The sequence below is a fragment of the Pongo abelii genome, chromosome 13 (genome assembly GCF_028885655.2).
Source record: "Pongo abelii isolate AG06213 chromosome 13, NHGRI_mPonAbe1-v2.0_pri, whole genome shotgun sequence".
Classification (NCBI taxonomy): domain Eukaryota; kingdom Metazoa; phylum Chordata; class Mammalia; order Primates; family Hominidae; genus Pongo; species Pongo abelii.
In genome coordinates, this window is record NC_071998.2 from 23,349,670 (window position 1) to 23,366,202 (window position 16,533).

The 16,533-nt window shown below is 51.7% G+C and overlaps 1 protein-coding gene across 9 annotated transcripts in view; it reads right to left on the minus strand.

The window, feature by feature from the left end:
- DNAI1 (dynein axonemal intermediate chain 1) overlaps positions 1–16,533 on the minus strand; it is a 60,089-nt gene that overhangs the window by 3,495 nt on the left and 40,061 nt on the right. For 7 of the 9 annotated variants that reach the window (XR_008510081.2, XM_054521013.2, XM_024252203.3 and 4 more), the window contains exons 11-18: positions 16,354–16,471; positions 16,021–16,064; positions 10,333–10,580; positions 5,073–5,162; positions 4,848–4,935; positions 4,094–4,173; positions 2,742–2,890; positions 2,545–2,644 (exon numbers count right to left, since the gene is read on the minus strand). Coding sequence is in view for 8 of the 9 variants with exons in the window: in XM_054521013.2 (XP_054376988.2) it covers positions 2,545–2,644; positions 2,742–2,890; positions 4,094–4,173; positions 4,848–4,935; positions 5,073–5,162; positions 10,333–10,580; positions 16,021–16,064; positions 16,354–16,471 (917 nt within the window). In the remaining variant the exon portion in view is untranslated. Of the gene's footprint in view, positions 1–9; positions 2,407–2,544; positions 2,645–2,741; positions 2,891–4,093; positions 4,174–4,847; positions 4,936–5,072; positions 5,163–10,332; positions 10,581–16,020; positions 16,065–16,353; positions 16,472–16,533 lie in introns of those variants that run through there. The other 2 variants (XM_054521011.2, XM_054521010.2) reach the window with 1 other exon arrangement.

Below are 16,533 nucleotides of genomic sequence, written 5' to 3' on the forward strand. Positions count from 1 at the left end.
AGGTCGGTGTCAACACACTCAGGGGTAATGAGGCCTGTCTTCCACCTGAGAGGAATGAGTCCCTGGACTTTCTGGGGAAAGACTGTAGAAGGCTAATGGCTAGCACACTGGAGCTGGAGGTGGAGGGAGGGGGAATTTTGTGTCTCTATGTTTTTCCTATGGTTGAAAGAGTGAGAATAAAAAAGTTTAGGAGAAATTTTATATCTATGGAGAATTAACAATAATAGCAGCTATAGGCTGGGCGGGGTGGCTCACTGATGCCTGTAATCCCAGAACTTTGGGAGGCCAAGGTGGGAGAATCACTGGAGGTCAGGAGTTTGAGACCAGGCTGGCCAACATGGTGAAACCCTGTCTCTACCAAAAATACAAAAAATTAGATGGGCCTGGTGGTGCATGCCTGTAGTCCCAGCTACTAGGGAGGCTGAGATGGGAGAATCACTTGAACCTGGGAGGCGGAGGTTACAGTGAGCCAAGATAGAGCCACTGTACTCCAGCCTGGGCAAGAGTGAGATCTTGTCTCAAAAAAAAAGAAAAGAAAAGAAAAGAAAATAGCAGCTACCATTTGTTGAGCACTTACTATGTACTAGACTCTGGGCAAGCACATCATATGGTTGCATCACCTCATTATGCTCTTCACAACCACTCTATAAGGTGGTTCTGTCATTATCTTTATTTTATAACGGAGGAGTTAGAGGCTCTTAGAGGCTAACTTGCTAGTAAGTGGCAGAGCCAGGGCTTACACCAGTTAATATATGTAAAGTGCAAAGGCAGTGCTTGACATACCAGTGCTCAATCCATGTTGGATGCTACCTTCACCACACCCTCAGACCAAACCACTACTAACTCTCACCTGGACAACTGTGGCAGCCTCTTAACTGGTCTCCCCGCTTCCACTCTTGCCTTGCTACAATCCATCCTCCATATGGCAGTAGGCTTACCTTTAAAGCACTTAAAATCCTCCCACAGTCTCCCTTGGCACTATAAATAAAATCCAGATCCCACACTCTAGCCCACCTCCCCACTCTCACCTTATGTTCTCGCCCCTTGCTTACTATACCCCAACCACACTTGCCTTCCTGTTCCTTAAACCCCAAGCTGGTTCCCACCTCAGGGCATCTGCCCCAGCTGCTCCCTCACCATGGGCTGCTCCCCTGCCCTATCTCCACATGGCTGCCTCCTTCTTGCCAGTCAACTCTCAGCATGAGTGTCACCTCTTCAAAGAAGCCTTTCCTGACCACTGTATCCAACAGACCACCCAGTCCTTTTATTTTTTCTTTTTCTTTTTTTCTTTTTCGTTGCCTGGCCTTTGTGAACCTATCTTTCTTCTTTTAATTTAACAACTTTATTGAGATATAATTCACATACTATAAAATTCACTCATTTAAAGTATCAAATTCTTGGTGTTAGTATATTCACAGTTATGCAACCTTCTCTACAACCGATTTTAGAACATTTTCACCACCCTAGGCCACACAAATTGACTTTCCATCTCTACAAATTTGCCTGTTTTGGATGTATTATATAAGTGGAATTATACAGTATGTGGTCTTCTGTGACTGGCTTTTTACGCTAAGCATGTTGTCAAGGTTCCTCCATGTTGTAGCATGTATCAGCACACCATTCCTTGTCCTTGCTGACATAATCCCCAAGGAGAGACTATATTTTGTTTATCCATTCAGCAGTTGATGGACACTGGGTTGTTGCCACTCTGACTGTTAAGAGTAATGCTGCCATTAACGTTTATGTTTACATATCACAGTCTTTTATTAATAATTCTCTGCCTAGAACTTAACACTGGGAATTTCGTTGTTGCTTTTTGTATCTTTCCCTTCACTAGAACGTAAGCTCCACAAGAGCAGGTATCTAAGCCACCAGGGTCCAGCCTAGAGCTGGGCACCATCGTTGGCCCTTAGTAGTTATCTGTTCCAGGAAGAGATGACTGACGGACTTTAGGATGGTGCCTTCATCGCTGCATTCTTTCCTTCGGGCAGCCAGTGCTTCTCAGTTTATATCAAAGTCCATAGGGAAAATGGGTTTGCATTCAAGAATATGCTCACAAGATGTTTGTTTCTGAGCTCTCACCAATTCTCAGTGTTGAATAGCCCCCTCCCATTCCACCCCACTGAAGTTCCCTCAGAATCAGCTTGCACACTCCCGGGGATGGAGACTTCACTACATTATAGACACTATTCAGTCACTGAGCAACTCTGGCTCATACATTTTTCCTTAGATGGAGCCGGGCCCTGCCACCCTCTAGCTCCCCACCATACAGCAGAGGAAATAACTGCTCCATGGCATCTCATCCCCCAGAGTGCTTTCTCCTCCAAGGTGAACAGCCCCGTTTCCTCCCTGAAGCCTCATGGGATGAATGATTCCTCTTTTGGCTGGACCCTGGATGGCTTGCCCCTGGAAAATACACAGTCCTTATGTCCCGCCTTCTCTTTTCTGACCTGGGCATGGGATGGGTTCTCCATCAGGAAGCCCCTGAGATACCACACCTGATCTCCAGTAGGGATTCAGTGAGGTCAGGACGCTGGCACTCACCTTCCCATCTGTGGTGACTGCTGCGAACACAGTAGAAGAGTATGGCGCCCAGGCCACATCACCCACGGCTGAGTTCAGGTCATAGATGAACATTGGGGTCCTGCAGAGGTGGAGGGTGGAAAGCCCATGGCACAGAAGGCTCACAGTGCCATAGCCCAGGGGAGGGCCCAGGGCAGGGCCAGGAACAGGCCCCTCACTTGATGGTGTGGTCCCAGATCTTCACTGTCCAGTCGGAGCTGCAGGACATGAAGACCTTGGTGTGGTATGGGTTCCAGGACACAGTGTCCACTGCCATGTTGTGGGCATCATAGGTGTTGAGGAATTGGCTGGAGTAGGATTTAGAGCACTGGTGGGGGAGGGAACGGGGGTCAGAAGTGAGAGAAAGGTCAGCAGCCACCACTTCCCTGGGGGTCTGGAGGATCAGAGCCTTAGACTCCTGTCCTTACCCCACATCGCATCCCAGCTAAACTGGGGCCAAGTTCCTGGCTGCCCTTCCCACCCTCAGCACACCCTGGGGGAAAGGAAGGGCTTGAGGATCTGGGGGTTCAGGATGGGCAGGGGAGCCTTCCTGCAGGATGAAGGAAAGGGCTGTAGTGCCCTGACCCCAGAGGATTCCAGGCCAGGCAGAAAAAGCCTTCTCTCCTTAAGAGAGGGCAGAGCAGGTCTCAGGCCCTGAGTGAGGTGTGGTCTGGCCATCTTCCAGGCCACAGCCTGTGGACAAACAGAGCCCTGGTTCCACCTGCAGCCCAGACATCATCCTTGCAACAGTGATAACATCCCACCTTGTCCAGGCAAGAGCAGGTGCAGAGCCAGAAGCTGACTTGGATCTCCAGCTTTCCTATTCAGTTTTTTGCCCTGACCAGCATGCCCCTTTCTCCCTCCCTCCAGGAGACTGTGTGACTGAGTAATCTCTCCTTACTCCTGCCTCTCTTGGACTGCCAGGGGGAGGGGTGAAGAGGGGGTGGGGACTTCTTTTGCATTCAGACCAGCTCTGGCTGGGCCTCAGGGGCTCCCCAGAGGCTGCCTGTAATTAACATTCTGAGTCTCTGAGCCTAAGAAAAGCTTGCAGCAGAGCTATTTCTGGATGGATGGAGGTTCAGAAGGACATTCACCTACTACCACTGAGACCTTGTAGAAACTGACCGTGAGGTTCCATCCTGCTGGCTGGGATGTACCCAGTATTCAGAGATAATTCTGGCCTTCCAAGCTCAGCTCAAGTACAAATCTCCTCCAGGAAGTTTTCCCAAAATATTCTAACTCCTCCGAATTCCCCCTTCTACCTCAACTCCCAGGAAGGGAGGGAGGGCCCGGAGGAAAAGATGCTGAGCTGGGCTAAAGTCGCCCTCTAGATTCTCCATCCCCTTTCCTGCATTTAGCCCTTATTCCTAATCACCCAAGCAGGTCAAGAAATACATTCTCTTCCCTCAAGAGGCCTTCTAGAACTGACGGGAACTAAAATCCATCAAAATAGGATCTGTTGAGAACTCTAAGCTCCCCAGGTGCTCAGGTCTAAGTGGCCCTCTAAGGAGCTGGCACAGGGCAGCCTCACCTTGTAGATTTTTCCCTCCTCTGTGCCCACTAGGAACATGTAGTCAATCTCTTTGTGGAAGTCAAAGGCAGTGCCACAACCTTGGGAAAAGAGGAGGGGCAGGCTTAGCCCAGTTCCAAGAGGGAGGCTCCCAGTGCCTCCCCTACTCAGCAGAGGAGCTCAGCCCAGGCACTCTCAGTGCAGGACAGACTGAACTAGGGCCCCTGTAAGGGCTGGGACCAGGCCAGGCAAACAGAAACCAGCCCTCTGGCCTGCTTGTCCCAGGCAGTTAGGATTCTGCAAACGGCCAGGGGTTCTGCAGACAGGAATGGGGGCCTAGGTAAACAAGGCAGGGATTGAGTTAAACAGGGTCAGGGTCAGGGTAAACAGGGACAGGGTCTGCAAACCGGGACATGGTCTGTGCCAACAGGGATATAGTCTGCATAAACAGGGTAGGAATTGAGTAAACAGGGACAGGATCTGGGTAAACAGGGGCCTGATCTGCATAAACAGGGCTGGATCTGCATAACAGCACCTGATCTGCATAAACAGGAACAGGGTCTGCAAACACAGGGATGGGAACTGCATAAACAGGGAGGGTCTACAAACAGCCAAGGGTTCAGCAGACAGGGCCAGGCCTTCCTCTAACCTCCTGTCAGGCTCTGGCACAGGTTGGGGAGGGAGCACTCAATCAGGGGAAGGACCACTGTCACTGACCCTCACTGGACCTGAATGACCTGGCCAGGCCTGGAGGTGAGAGGGCTGGGGCTCCTACCCACTGGGTGCAGCTGCAACCCCTCAGGAACTTCCGTGGTGCTGCCTTCCACCTTCAGCTTGATGACATCTACGTGAACCAGCTTTCTCTGTAGCCACAGACAGAGGGATGTGGGGGGAGGGCACGTGGGTTGGGCTAGATGAGCAGGGCTGGGGGGTGCCCTTTGCCATTTAGCTCCCCGCCTCCCCAATCACCCCAGTGTGACCCTCTCTGGGAAACAGGCACCTTCACGAGAGTCCAAGACACAATCCTGCCGTCAGATGACACAGAGAAGAAGTTAAGGTTTTGGTCCATGTCATCCTTCTGCCACTTGACCTGAAACATCCCAAAATGTGAGCTCTGGGACCCTGCTAAGGTGTTGAGTTGGGGCTGTGGGCAGAGCAGGGCTCCCCCAAGCACCCATCTGAGGCTCAGAAGCAAGTTCTGGGAGCCCATTTCCCAGAATCCCATGATTGGTCCTTTCTCCCTCCTTCCATCCATCTCTGTCTCTCATTCCTTTCTTGGGGATTTCTCATTCCTTTCTTGACCATCCTGGAGCAATAGTGCCAGTCAAAGCATTGCCTTAATTTACTGGCTTGGCAGTGGAGGTACCCAATCCCTCCCTGGGTTGGGTTCCAGGAGCTCCACTGTGGGGAGAAGGCAGTGGCTATGGGTTCAACCACCTTACATAAATAAACATGGCCTGGAAAGAACAGGGCCCATCAACCAGTTTCCTGTTTATAAAACAGGAGTCATAATAGCATAGGTTTGTAATGAGAAATAAATGAGATAATATATGTGAAGCCCTTACGTCAGAATATTGCACATATGAAGTATTCGATACATGTTAGCTAATGTCCTCATTGTTACCATCATCCTAGGAATCTGGGTGCCAAGGTTCTGCAGGGACCTTTCCCTGCTTGCTAGTGGGGGGTGAAGAGGAGCAGGCCCCCGTCTCCTGCCCACCTCTTCCAGGCTTGGCCTTTCTCTAGGAAGTGTCTCCTCTTTCCCACCTTTCCTTTGCTACTAACTCCTGCTCCCAGAACTTTGCTCCCAGTCCCAGATTTGAGTTGCGTTTCTCCAGCTGCAAATCAGGGTTAATTATCCTGCCCCACCCATCTTCTCAGGGCTGGAAGCTAACATATGGGAAAGTGTTTTGGAGACAGAGCTGTTGTCTTATGAAGATGACACGCTTGAGACTCAAGTTTCTGTTGCCACATGTGGAGGCCTGGCCAAGCCATGTCCCAGAGAGCTGGGGTGGGGCTGGGTGCCCAGAGTTTTCCATTCTCTAGCTCCCTCCAGACCGCCCATGCTGGGACCACCGTCCTGTCCCCTCCCCCTGTCACTAGCAGAGGACCAGTGAGGGAGGCCAAGAACCCAGTGCCATTGCCTGTTGCCTGTAACTGCAGCTGTCACCAGGGTTGTTGGGGGCTAGAGGGAAGTAGAGAATGGGTTGTCTCTCCCCAGCCAGCCTGAGGCCTGGTGGATCGGAGTTTCAGGAGGGCGGGCTGAGTCCTGTCTTGGTCTGTCCAGGCAGCTGGCTCTTTTGCACTTTCACTGGACTGAGAGCGCCACATAAGTCAGAGCCAGCCCTAATATTGAGACCACTTCTCCTTCTGTGTAAAGGTGGTCCCTTTAAAGGGGGGAGGGGACGGGGGTGTCAAAGGCCAGGCTGTAAGAGGCGCTAGGGAGCTGCAAAGGGAAGTGTTTAATGAGCAGACGCCAGCACCGCATGGAAATTGTATTTCACACCCCACTTAGCAGCCTGATGCCCAGTGGGGGGTGGTGTGTGTGTATTTGCAAGTGACTGTGTATGTGTGTATGTGCGCAAGTAACACACATGCTCCTGGGGTGGAGGTGAGCCAGTAGGAATAAAGCAAAAGAGGAGGGTGGTAAGTGAGGTTAAGAGAATGAATGAATTCCCAGGGACCAGGTGGTAGGGAGGAGCTGGAGCCTGCTTCACTGATTTATTCTCTTCTGCCTTATTTGCTTAGGGCAGACCTGCTTGACCCTAGTCTCTTGCTCATACATCCTTCCTGCCTCCTTCCCCAGAATTGCACCAGCGCGCGCACACACACACACACACACACACACACACACACACACACACACACACAGAGTGTTGCTGGTTGAAGCTTCACAGTAGGGCCTGCACAGAGCTGGCTACTCAGGCAGGTTCCCTGGAGAAGAAGCCTGTGCTGTGGGACAGGAGCCCAATCTTCTTAGAACAGACAGTCCTCTCCTTGGCTCCAAAACTTTCCGTGGCTCACCACTGCCAACAGAACAAACTCCTTCTGCCTCAGCCTGGCATTTGAGATCTAACACAACCTCTCTGGCCTCCCCCAATATCTCTGACACGGTATCTCTGACACAGTCCCGTTAAGAGGGACTTAGACTCTGATGTCTCTGACATCTCATTCAGCAGCCTGGCTCTCCTTCAACCTCCATGCTCATATAGCCAACTGCCTGGAGGACGCCTCCCTCTGGGTGTCCCTTGGGTTTCTTGTATTACTTTCTGGCCAAACCTGTTTTTCTTCTGCCATTTCTCACTCCTATGGATGGCCTACTAAGCACCTCAAACCCAGGCAGCATCAATTCTTCTATCTAATATCTAATCAATCATTTCCTTCTATTGATTTTACTACCCCACCAGCTCTCAACCCTGTCTTCTCATTTCTGTCTCCACTGCCCCTGCCCTAGCTCAGGCTTCAAAATCACTCATGCTGCAGCCAGAGGATCTTTCCAAGAGACAAACATGACTGTGTTACTCCTCTGCCCCAAACTCTCTGATGGCTGGGCAGCAATTTTCGAACTATGCTCAGGGGGTAGAGGGAGTGAAAATAGGGGACCCTTAAGCAAGCAGAGACCTGGTCCTAACAGAGCACCACTCTCATCTTTTTAATATTTTCTAATCTCTTTTTAATATTAATCTCATCTTTTTAATATGGGATTCTGCATGAACACTTTGCTTGAAACCACGGACGTACAATGTCCAAGCATCTTAACTTAATAGATAAGTGCAGGGTGCTTCAAATGACGTGTCACTTCCCAACAGGCTACTCTGTTTGATGCCCCATGTCATTGCACATGTGACCCCTTTGTACCCTTCTTCATATCACTAACTCTGTCTCCTCCCTCACAATCCAGCTCAGGTGTTGCTTCCTCTAGAAAGACCTGCCCAGCCCTCCACCCCCTGGTCCCCACCCAGGACAGTGTGGGTGCCCCTCCTTGCGCACTCCTACTTTAGCACTTAGCACGCTGCCCTGCCCTGGTCAGTCTGTGGCTGTGGTTATCTTCCCAGTAGGAACTCCAGAGATCAACCAGAGGAGCACACAGGGAGGAGTTACTGAATGTATGAATGAGTAAGTGAATGAATGAGGAGGGAGGAAGGAATGAGAAGAAGAGAAGAGAACAGGAAGTGAGTAAACAAGTGAGAGACAGGTGGGTCCTGACCATGTCACATGCCATGATTCTATACAAGAAACTGAGTCTTCCATTTTGCAAAGGCAGCAGCCCTGTTTTCCCGGCAGGATAGGAGAGCAGAAGGCTCCTCTGTCCAGCTGAGTTCCTGTCTTCCTGGGACCTGCTGAGTGAAAGCAATAATGTTTCTTCTCAATGCCCCATTTTCCCTGCAATCTGCTATTTGATTTACAGGACATAGCAGAGTAGGAGTAGGGTGGTTGGCTTGAGCCTCTGCCCTTCTGCTTGGCTTGAGGAAGGAAAGTGGTCAGGCCAACCAGAGATGCTCTGTGCTTGGCCCTGGGCTATCTGAGCTGGGAAAGCAGGGGCAGGGCTGGGCCAGGTATGATCAAGACAGGCCTTTTCTCCTCTCCCTGAGTTTTAAAGTTTCTACAGAGATCCTCACCCTGCCTGGAGACCTACATGTGTCTGGAAGGCTTGGTGATTAATTGGGAGGTGGACTTTTTGGTGGAGAAAACTCCTGAGGCTGCAACCTCTGGTCTCTGCTTTGTTGGAGAGTAGCCAGGGAGGGCGTATGGCAGGAGGGGCTGCCTCCCTCCCACCCTCTGCCCCAGGCTCTGGGTAATGGATAAAGCTGAGAGGGCACCATGGCCCCTGTGCCTGGGCAGTCCTCCCTCTGCTCAGGCCTGTCAGTGCTGGGGAAGGTGTCCACATGTCTCAGGGAGCTCAGGGCCATAAGAGGCAGGAGTGTAGAGCTTGCCTGCAGACTGTCAGGGCAGGAGGGAAGTGAAAGAAGAGAAGACAGAGCCCCAGTGCTGCCTGATGAGCCCAGAGACCTTGAGCAACTTGAGGCAGAAATTCATCCTTAGGTCCTCCCAGACCTGCCCATGGAAAAATAGCACACAGCCTTTGAAAGAAGGGGACCTTTGGGACACAATAAGGAAAGGCCTGCAAAGCCACAGCTAAGAGACCCTCTGAGAGTGAAACTGAAATCTACGCCCAGTGGAATATGATGGGAAGCACAGAGTCAGGGTGAAATCCAGCCCCAGTGTCGAGGTAATGGTTCCAGGCTGGAGTTCTAGACTTCTGCAGAGGCCCCACCCACCACTCTAGGCATGTCTGGAGAAGAGGGGGTGCTACAGAGAGGCTTAGGGGCAGACCTGCCTACCAGGCCTTACAGTCCCACCCGAGGGCAGGCAACCAGCAGCAGCCACCCCTGCCTGGGAGTTTCCCCAAATCCAGCCCAGACGGCAGAGGAAAGGCCCCGTGCGGAGTTGAGGAAGCTTGTAGACAAGGACCTGGTCTTTAACATACAGTTGACCCTTGACCAACATGACTTTGAACTACATGGGTCCAACTATACACAGGTTTTCTTCTGCCCCTGCCATCCATGAGACAGCAAGACCAACCCCTCCTCTTTCTCCTCCTCTTCAGCCTCCTCAATGTGAAGATGATGAAGACCTTTGTGATGATCCACTTACATTTAATGAACAGTAAATATATTTTTTCTTCCTTATGATTTTCCTAATAACATATTCTCTTTTCTCTACTTGCCTAATTGTAAGGATACAGTACATAAAATATACATAACACACAATATATGTGTTATTTGACTGTTGTCAGTAAGGCTTCTGGTCAAAAGTAAGCTATTAGTAGTTACGTTTTTGAGGACCCCAAAGTTATCACAGATTTTTGACTGTGTGGGGGTCAGTGTCCCTCATTCCCACATTGTCCAAGGGCCCACTGTACTCAGCTGGAGCCTGTCAGGCCCTGGAGGCTTCCAGCTATGTCTTCTGAGTTACTGATCACCACATCTAAGAGATCCTTAGCAAACAGATGGGGGCCCTCCTGAGGGAAGCTCTGGGGCAGCAGACCCCAGCTCTCACTGGAGACCCTCTTGCCTCCTGATTTTCACCTTCTGCCCTTTTCTGCCTTTTCTCACACCCAGATCCTGGCCTGATGGTACCTGCCATCCTCATCTCCTTGCCTGCGGTCCTCTCCTCCCCAAGCTCCCTCCCTCCTCCGGTGGCTCCAGGCCCACATGCTGCTCCCATCCTCACCCCTCCCACCCTGTTTCCAGGCTGACCTGCCACACAGGGTCCGAGTGCTTGCCAGACTTGGCTGAGCTGCAGAAGGAGGGCTGGGAGTGGGGCTTCTTGAGGTTGTAAATGGCCACGTTGCCGTCATAGTGGCCCACTGCCACCAGGTAGGGGTGCTCCACGTGGATGTCGAGACACATGATGCCGCTGTTGCTGCTGAACATGTACTCGGGGAAGCTGGGGTTCTTCAGGCTGTAGAGCAGCAGCATGCCCCGGCTCTGCTTCATGAAGTCATCTACCCAGGGAAGATGGGCGGCTGAGGTTGGAGGATCCAACTGCCCTGCCTGGAGAAGCCCCCTCACCCCTACCCCACTAGATGGGCAAGCCCTGCCCTGCTCTGCATCTGTCAGAGTGTGGGATTCCTCTCTGGGCTTCATCTTTTCCATCTGTGAAGTGGAATTATGAGATGTGACCTTTCCCTTCTCAGAGATCATGGAAAGATCCAACAACCAATCAAGGTGACCAGGTTTATTCTCCTAATTCTCCCCGAGGTGCAGGAAAGGGGGATGCTGGCTCAAAGAGCTGCTAAGTGAAGAAGGTGTGTGAGCTTGGGAAGGAGCAGAACCTCAGAGGGGGTTTGGATGCCCAGCCAAGGGCAGGCAGCTTTCCATAGATGCCTGGATAATGCCCATGTACCCCTCCCCCCAGCTAAGTATGGGCTAAGCTTGAACTAACATCGAATTGTCTACAGTGAGTCCCAAACTAGCCACCTTTGAGCATATCCCCACAGTCCCAGGTTCAGCCTGAGCCCTAGATCTAGGCATGCTCCCCAAACCCAGAAGTCCCAGGCCAGCCAGTCAGGCTTCCACAGGCCCACTTGGCCTGGGCGCAGCTTTTGGCGATCAACAATGGACCACTCAGCAGAGGCCCTTCTCCCCACCAGCCGCATGTCAAGGGAGTGCCTCCCACTCTTTCTTTCATTTTCTGTGTACTTGGCGCCCATCCTGATATGTAGTCATGAACATAGTCCCAGCCATCCCGCCACCAGCTCGGTCCTCCCAGCCTCCTCACCAAGCTCAGGGGAGCCGAAGCTGGAGAGGTGGAAGGCTAGTGCAGCCCCCACCTGGGGGCACTCTGCTAAAGCTGAGGGCATGTAGGGGCATCAGGCCAGGTCAGTGGACAGGAGGAAGTAGACGCCACGCTACAGAGACAAGGATACCAGGCCAGCCACTGACAGCAGGCTTCCTCTCTTGCTGTGCTGTCCTAAATGAGTCTAGCCCAGGACTGGCTCCAAGACAGCAGCTGTTTAATGACTCCCTTATTAAGTCATGCAAGAGGCACTTGGAGGGGGTGTGTGGTAGGCAGAAGAAGGCCCCCCTGCAAAGATGTCCATATCCGAATCCCCTGAGCCTGTAAATATGTCACTTTTCATGGCAAAAGGGATTCTGCAGATTTGATTAAGTGAAAGAACTTGAGATGGAGGAGATTATCCTGGATTATCTGGGTAGACTCAATGTAATCACAAGGGCTCTTATAAGGGAAAGAGGGAGGCAGGAGAGTCAGGGAAGGAGATGTAACCATAGAAGCAGATGTCAGAATGATTCGATTGCTTGCTGGAAGGGGCCACAAGCCATGGAATGTGGGCAGCCTGTAGAAATTGGAAAGGGCAGGGAAAGGGCTGCTCCTCTGGAGCCTCAAGAGGGAATGCAGCCCTGTTACCACCTGGTTTTGGTTCTGTGAAACCTATTTTGGACTTCTGACCTCCAGAACTTATGATAATTTTGTGTTATTTTAAGCCATTAAATTTGTGGTAGTTTATTCCAGCAGCAACGGGAAACTAATATAGTAGACATTTAGGGAAAATTGACCCAAACCTACTTTAGGAATCAGAGAGAGAGGCTCCCATAGATGGCACTTTTTTTTTCTGGGATGGTTTGGAAGCCATCCCTCTAGAAGTCAGCTGGATGGATGCAATGCTCCTCCGCCCTTCTGATGACAATAATGAAACCTTCTCTCCATTTCCCATACCTCAGCCTTGCCACCTTCGACTCCAGGAACAAAAATGCCCCTTGCGTTAGGACTTTCACAGTTTCCAAAGGCAGGGGACTAGCCCAAGGCTGCTCTAAAGAAGGGTATCAGTTGCTAGAGGGTTCAAAACCTCAAGCATGGCCCAGAGGCCATGGTGCCGAGCTGGGCTCAGCCTCTCGAGCAGCTGGGCTTTTCCAGGCACTCTCATTCGATTAGAAGTCATATTTAAACAGTGTGGAAATAAGAGCAAGGCCTTAGAGACAGAATACATCAAGTGGGACATTTAATTTGATTTAGGGAAAATGAGGCAAACATTTGAGAACCTAAATAACTAACCAGTAATTAAACTAACAACAGGAATGTCCTTGCATTACAACCCAGCAAGCACAGTGGCTTTTAAGGACTGTATTTACAAAGAGACCTGACAACATAATTAGTCCTGTAAATTTTACGCAGCCTGCAGCCGAGGAGTGATGGATTTTGTGTGTGGAGGATGAATGAGGAGAAATGAGGTGGATGAATTTCCATTTTCAGTAAATGAAATTAACACTGCTTAATTAGTGAAGCTGACAAATAAATGATCAGGAAAGATTTAAATCCCTAAAAGTGTATCTCTGGCCTGGGCAGGCCCAGGGACAGGCCAGGATGTGGTGGGACAGAGTGGGAAGGGATTTAGAGCTGGGACTCAGAGCCTGACATTGGCCCCTTTTGAGGGTGCTGTCCCCAGAGAGAGGCTGGGCTGGGGAACAGCTGGCTCCCCTGCTCTTCCAATACATGGCTCTCTGGGAAGCTTCTTGCCCCATCTCCTGTGTGATAGCCTCAGGACCACACAGAGCATCCTGATCTGTTCCACCATCCATGCTTGGCAGACCATGAGAAGTCCCTGTTTCCCTGCTATGAATTGGCTAATGGGCTGGAAAGGACCCCTTCAGTACAGCTGGCTGACATCATTGCATCCCAGCAGTCCCAAGGCCATCTCTTCTTGGGCTAGTTCCTTTTCTTCTAACCGTCCTCCACCTGCTTTATACCTACTGACAGCCTCTTTCTCTACTCTGCTGGGAACATGTAGCCTGGCCCTAGGGGGGATCCCAATCTTTGCCCTTTAAGCAGCCTATTGTGCTCACTACCTACCCAGCAGCTATAGAGGGGAAGCAGGTAGGGATGTTTCGGTGCTGTTACAGGAAATTGCCCAGATTCCCTTTTCTCTACCTGCTTGTTCCTGGCTGGCTCCAACCAACCTGGCCTGTCCCAGAAATGAGGGAATAGCCCCAGTCCTTCCTAGGGTACATACCTACCCCTGCCAAAGTTTTATTTGGATGAGTCACAGAATAAATATCTGGGAATACCATAAAAAGGAGGTTTATGAGGTCTAGACTCAGCTCACCAGAGTCAAATCCAACAACAAACCCAAATTCTCACTCCAGTGTTTGTCCTCATGAGGCAAAATCTGATTATGGGAGGGTGGTATCTGGGAGCTTCCAAAGACAGTGTGATGGATGCTGGGGAGACCAGCTGCTCCTCATAGTGACCCCATCCAGCAGCTAGGGTGCCTTCTGTCTGCCCCAGCTTCGCCCTCTTTCTCCCATGGAGGCACTCAAGAGCATGGGACTCCCAGAGGCAAGCTCAGGATGGATGCAGGGGCCTTCCTGAGTCTCAGCCCAGCCTGGTTCTATTCAGGCCTCTGCAGGTGGTTCTGAGATATGCAAGGCTCTGGAGAATAGATGCTCATCTGAAAGCCGGCCAACAACCCCCTAGCCAGTGACAGCAAAAGCAAATACCACTGCCGCTGCCACTGGGCCCTGCTCCCTAGGAGAGTCCCTCTGTCTCCACACCCCCATTCTCTGCTCGGGCCCCCTGAGGGTACTGCAGGAAAGCTACGAGAAAGAATGACAGACAAATCAGCAATGATTGTCCTTTATGTGTAGGTGGTTCCTCCACTTGCAGTGTGTTTACTTCTTCTCTCTCAAGCGTACCTCACAATAGCCCTGGAATGGAGGCCTGGCAGGTTGTCAGCCTTTCCGTGTCACCAATGAAGAAACCAAGGCTCAGAGAGGCTTCTGGCCCCAAGTGTCACTGGAAAGTGACACCCCCACCCCCAGGACTGTAGCTGACGACAGGTACCACTCAGGCACGTGGATGTAGCTAACAGGATCAAGGAAAGACAAAGAGACTGTTCTCAGGTAAGTGCCTGCCCAAAGGACATTGCTGGGCTTGTCAGGCTCGAGGTCATCTGCTGGTGGGAGGTGACCTACTCTACTGCTCCTGCCCAATGCTGCCCAGCCCCCCAGCCCCCATGACAGCCTCCACATGACCCCGACCAGCTGAGCCTGCTTCCGAACCGGGGTTGGGGGAGAATAGCGCTAAAACTGAAGCAGTTTCCCCTCCCACCTTCTGGGGAGCAGCCCCTACACCCCTGCCTCAGACCTGGCCAGAGAGCCTGGGTTGAGAGTAGCCTCACAGTGGGGTCCACACCCACTCCTGGGAGGGCCTGCCCAACCCAACCCCTAGGCCCTGTTCCAGGCCCAGTAGCTGCAGCAGAGGGGGAGGAATGTGCTAGTTCCCTGCCAGAGGGGGAGGGCACTTCCCACTTGGCAGCAGCCCACCCTCAGGAGTGGGGACACAAAGCAGGCATTTAGGGCATCCTCAAAGGCGGCCCAGACCACAAGACTGGGAGCAGCTCCAAGGTCTCCTCCCTGAGAGGAATGACAAACACCCCCTCCCCCTCCCCACCCTGGTCAAAGAATGGGCGGACAGGCAGTCTGAGGGGCAGTGACTGGGAGCTTGTATGCCTGCCAGCCAGTAGCAGCTTGGAGAATGGAAAGGTTTTTGTGTTTGCAGAAGCTGATCCTCCCAGCCAGAGAACAAGCTGTTAGCACTGGGGAGCCGAGACTACTGCGAAGTGTAGGGCCCTCTCCCGTTGGGAAGGGGGAATGTCCAGGCCAGCACAGCGCTAGGGGCTTCTTCTGGGACCAAGTAACATGAAGGGAAAGCAAATCGCCTGGACACAGTTTCCATTGTGCTGCCTTCCTGCCTCGGGTGGATAACTGGCAGGGGTGGGCACACTCTGGACAGCAATGGGCTCCCAAGGTTCAGGGGATCCCATCCCCCATGGCCCCACCCACCCGATCAGGAAGGCCTGAGGAGAAGGCAGGAAGGGGGGCCTCCATCCCCACTCCACAGTGTGGTTAAGGTCCTGCCATCTCTCCTTGGGATGCCTGCATCAGTCTCCTAACTGGTTTCCTGGCCTCCAGTCTCAGGCCTGCAATGCCTGCATTTCCTCCCTGCGCTGGTCATGTCCCTGTCCTTGAATTCCTTCAGTGGTTTCCCCTCAGGTGAATATCCAAGCTTTTTGGAATGGCTTACCAGGCCCTTTGAGGGCTGACCCTGGCCCCCCCAGCAGCTTCCTATTCTGCCATATTCCTCATGCCTCCAAACCTTTGCATATGCAGGTCCCTGTGCCAGAAGTGTTTTCCCCTCTTTCTTCACCAGAATAACTCCTTCAAGGTTCCATTGGCACATTCAGCTTAGAATATTCCTTCACCCAGCACTAATTGCCAGTAGGATTGTGGATATGCCCCATTAGACTGTGAGCCCCCTGTGGGCAGTCATCTTTGTATTTCTTACAACTGGCAAAGAGCTCTGCACAGAGTAGGTACTTAGTGTTTGCTGTTTACATGAGCAAATAAATGAATAACCAGATCACTTACAAGAGCCATATCCCACTGCAAACAGATCCCTGTACTTTGGATTCCTGCAAAAAAAAAATATGAACCCATTGGCATAGGAAATGAACATGGCCCTCCTGTGGACAAGGGCCTTCCCATTGGCACTGGTGCCTAAATATACTACAGACATCTATTCTCCAGCTTAGGCCCTCACCACTTGGAAGTCCTGGGGGTGGTCCTGCGATCCCATAAGAATCCAAGTTCCATACTGTCACATGTCATACTCAAGGTGGTTAAGTGCAGAAGGGGGTACTGGGGGTTTGGGATGTAGAGGGCACTCAGGGGCTCTGCGTTTGCTGCAATGCCTATACTTACCAGCAGAGGGCGGTGACGGACAGGCGCTTGGCTTTGTCATTTTGGAACTTCCAGAGCGGCAGCAGGGTACCCACCTGGTCCCGGTATTCATCAGCAGGATCCTCATAGTACTTAAAATCTTAAACACACACAGGCAGAGTCAGCCCTGGGACTGCCGCTTTATGGCAAACCCAGGTCCAC